The sequence below is a fragment of the Myotis davidii genome, unplaced genomic scaffold (genome assembly GCF_000327345.1).
Source record: "Myotis davidii unplaced genomic scaffold, ASM32734v1 scaffold2305, whole genome shotgun sequence".
In the NCBI taxonomy this organism is placed as follows: domain Eukaryota; kingdom Metazoa; phylum Chordata; class Mammalia; order Chiroptera; family Vespertilionidae; genus Myotis; species Myotis davidii.
In genome coordinates, this window is record NW_006296075.1 from 32,429 (window position 1) to 34,946 (window position 2,518).

A 2,518-nucleotide genomic window follows, 5' to 3' on the forward strand; every position below is an offset into this window, starting at 1 on the left:
TCAGTGGGTCCTCACAGCCACCCCACTTTAAGGGACAGGCACTGTTGTTATCCAAGCTTGCAGAGAGGAAACTCAGGCTTCCAGAGGTTAGGCACTTGGACTACATTACCCATGAGTAAGCAACAGAGCCAGCAGCTGTCTTTACCCACCATGAGCATCATCAGTGCCTGGGTTCCTGTACCCCACTGGCGCCCCCTTCCCTGCCCATCCTGGGACACTCACTTTTGGATCCAATCACGCAGATACCAATCATCAGGAGAAGGATGAGGCCCAGAGAGAGCAGAAGGGGCCAGGGGCCAGAGCAGAGATGCTGCAGGAAGGCTGGGGGAGGAGGCAGCCCTGCAAGAGGAGAGGACATCAGGACATGGCGGTTGAGGACAAGGGAGACACAGGGGAGGAGCAGAGGGCCACAGGGACCTGTCAGGGATGAAGAGTGGTGCAGGTACAGCTGGGGAGAGGTTGTGGTGCAGGGGATGCCCAGGCATCTCACCCCTCATGGACCAGCACAAGTTCTCAGTCACACAGACCCCCTCTCCCCCGGAAACACATGATGACAATATGTAAGGTCTTATCATCAGGGCTGGGACAGGGGCAGGAGGACACAGAGTGAGCCGGGCAGCCAGGCCCTCAGCAGGCTCGTGCTTATCTGTATTGTCAGGTTCGCCACCGTTTTTCTTCCAAACATGACTGTTCACTCTCCCAGTGGAAATGCTCATGACCTTCCCCAGAGTATAGCAGCCAGGACCGCTTTGGTCCACCCTGATCCTGTCCTTCTCAAATCCTCTTCATATTGCAACCACCAGGAGCTAGAGCCTAACACCCGCAGTGTGGGGGACCCCAGCAGTGCACATGGTAGAGGTGCAGATATACTGTGAGAGCAGAGATCCTTTTAAACATATTAAGAGAGTATTTTAGGAGACACCATTTCTCCTTTCCTCTTACCCTTTCTAGAACCCTGGCTTTTCTTCTCACTCTCCAAGGACTGGAGGTCTTCATACTTCATTGACATCCTTGGACCAACTCTGAGGCTGTCAGAGCTGAAATGGAGGCAGGGCCAGTGACCAGGCTGGGGCTGGAGAGAGGAGACAGGGAAGGCTGGGACTAGGTTGGAGCTGAAGTCAGGATTTGAGTTGAGGTAAGAGAAGAATTTCAGGTTGAGGATGAACCAGGGGTTAGGGATACGAATGAGAATGGGCCTGGGTTTGCAGCAGGGGTTGGAAATAAGGTCAGGATTGGTCTTTGGGCTGGGCTTGGGTTGAATGTGGGATTGAAGGTAAAGGTAAAGTTAGAGCTAAAGGAATTAGTAGGACTGGATCTTACATTGAGGATGCAAGTAAGGTTGTGTCTCCTCCTAGGACTGGGGTCAATACTGATGTTGATGCCATGGATGGAGTGGGGCCTAAGTTTGATGTTGATGTTGGAAATTGAAGAGTTGGGTTGCTGCTGGTGTTTATAATGGGGTTAGGGCTGCCTTTAGGCTGGAGGCTGTAGATGGGGCTGGAGCTTGCTAGAGATGGGGCAACCCAAAGCAGTTAAGTGAATAGAATCTGAAATCTCCACCAGCTCATTGAATCTCCAATCTGCCCTTTTATGTCTCTTCCTATTCAGTCCCAGTTGAGACCCACAGCCCCCTCTCCCTGCTTTCTCTAACTCCCTCCCTGTCTCCTTGGTCTCATCTGCATCCCCAGCCCAGTTACCTGTGCAAAGTCTGAAGGTTGTTATTCTTGGGCTTGCCTTGCAGCAATGAGCAGAGTTGGATAAAATGAAATCCTGGAGAGTGGGGTAGAGGTGAGCGAGGGAGGATTCAGGTCAGTGGCTGGAGTCCTGCTGGTCTCTGTGTCTAAAAGCCCAAGATTCTGTAACCTGGGATCTTCCTTTTCCTCAACTTTGGCAATAAATGATAATTAGAACCCAGGCAGAGATTGTGCAAGTGAAGAAGCTATATATAGGGCCAGCTTTGCTCCCCCTTCACACACCGCTCCCCTCCCCTTCCCCACCACCACCCCATCTGCCTCCAGGGTGTGTCCTTTTCAGCTTCTGTTGAGGTCCCCTGACTTCCTCATTGTTGCCATTGTGGAGAGGAACCCTTCCCAGAGGGGTCCATAGGTACAGTCTCTTGCTTCTTCTTTGCCCCACACCCCATTTTACTTCCTGCATCAGCATTTCCCAGAGATGATGCTGTCTCCACCATTGCACACCCAGATCCAGAGCCTTTTCTCAGTCTTCTGCAATTGTAACCAAAGTGTCTAGAACAGGAATGAGCAACTTCTTGTGAGTGCGTGCCAAAACCAGCAAAATCTCTTAACTCAAAATTCTTCTGCGTGGCAACCCTAATTTTTTGAGAACATGTTATGCCTACTTGATATCTCTTAAGGTGTACGTATGTGAAGAACCTTGAAGAAATAATAAAATTCATTCGAGTGACAAAAACACAGTATATGATGATGAATACATTTATTTTTTAAAGTATACATGCACACTGATAGTCCAACAGAAAACTTTATGACTCCACTTGATA

The 2,518-nt window shown here is 50.0% G+C and overlaps 1 protein-coding gene across 1 annotated transcript in view; it reads right to left on the reverse strand.

Annotated features, from left to right (window-relative positions):
• The window catches only part of LOC102759321 (asialoglycoprotein receptor 2-like), a 9,518-nt gene extending 8,288 nt beyond the window's left edge, over positions 1-1,230 (reverse strand). Inside the window, exons 1-2 of the mRNA XM_015568666.1 lie at positions 943-1,230; positions 168-339 (exon numbers count right to left, since the gene is read on the reverse strand). Of these exons, the coding sequence (XP_015424152.1) occupies positions 168-339; positions 943-1,009 (239 nt within the window). The 5' untranslated portion in view covers positions 1,010-1,230. The remainder of the gene's footprint in view (positions 1-167; positions 340-942) is intronic.
• Positions 1,231-2,518: the final 1,288 nt, after the last annotated feature.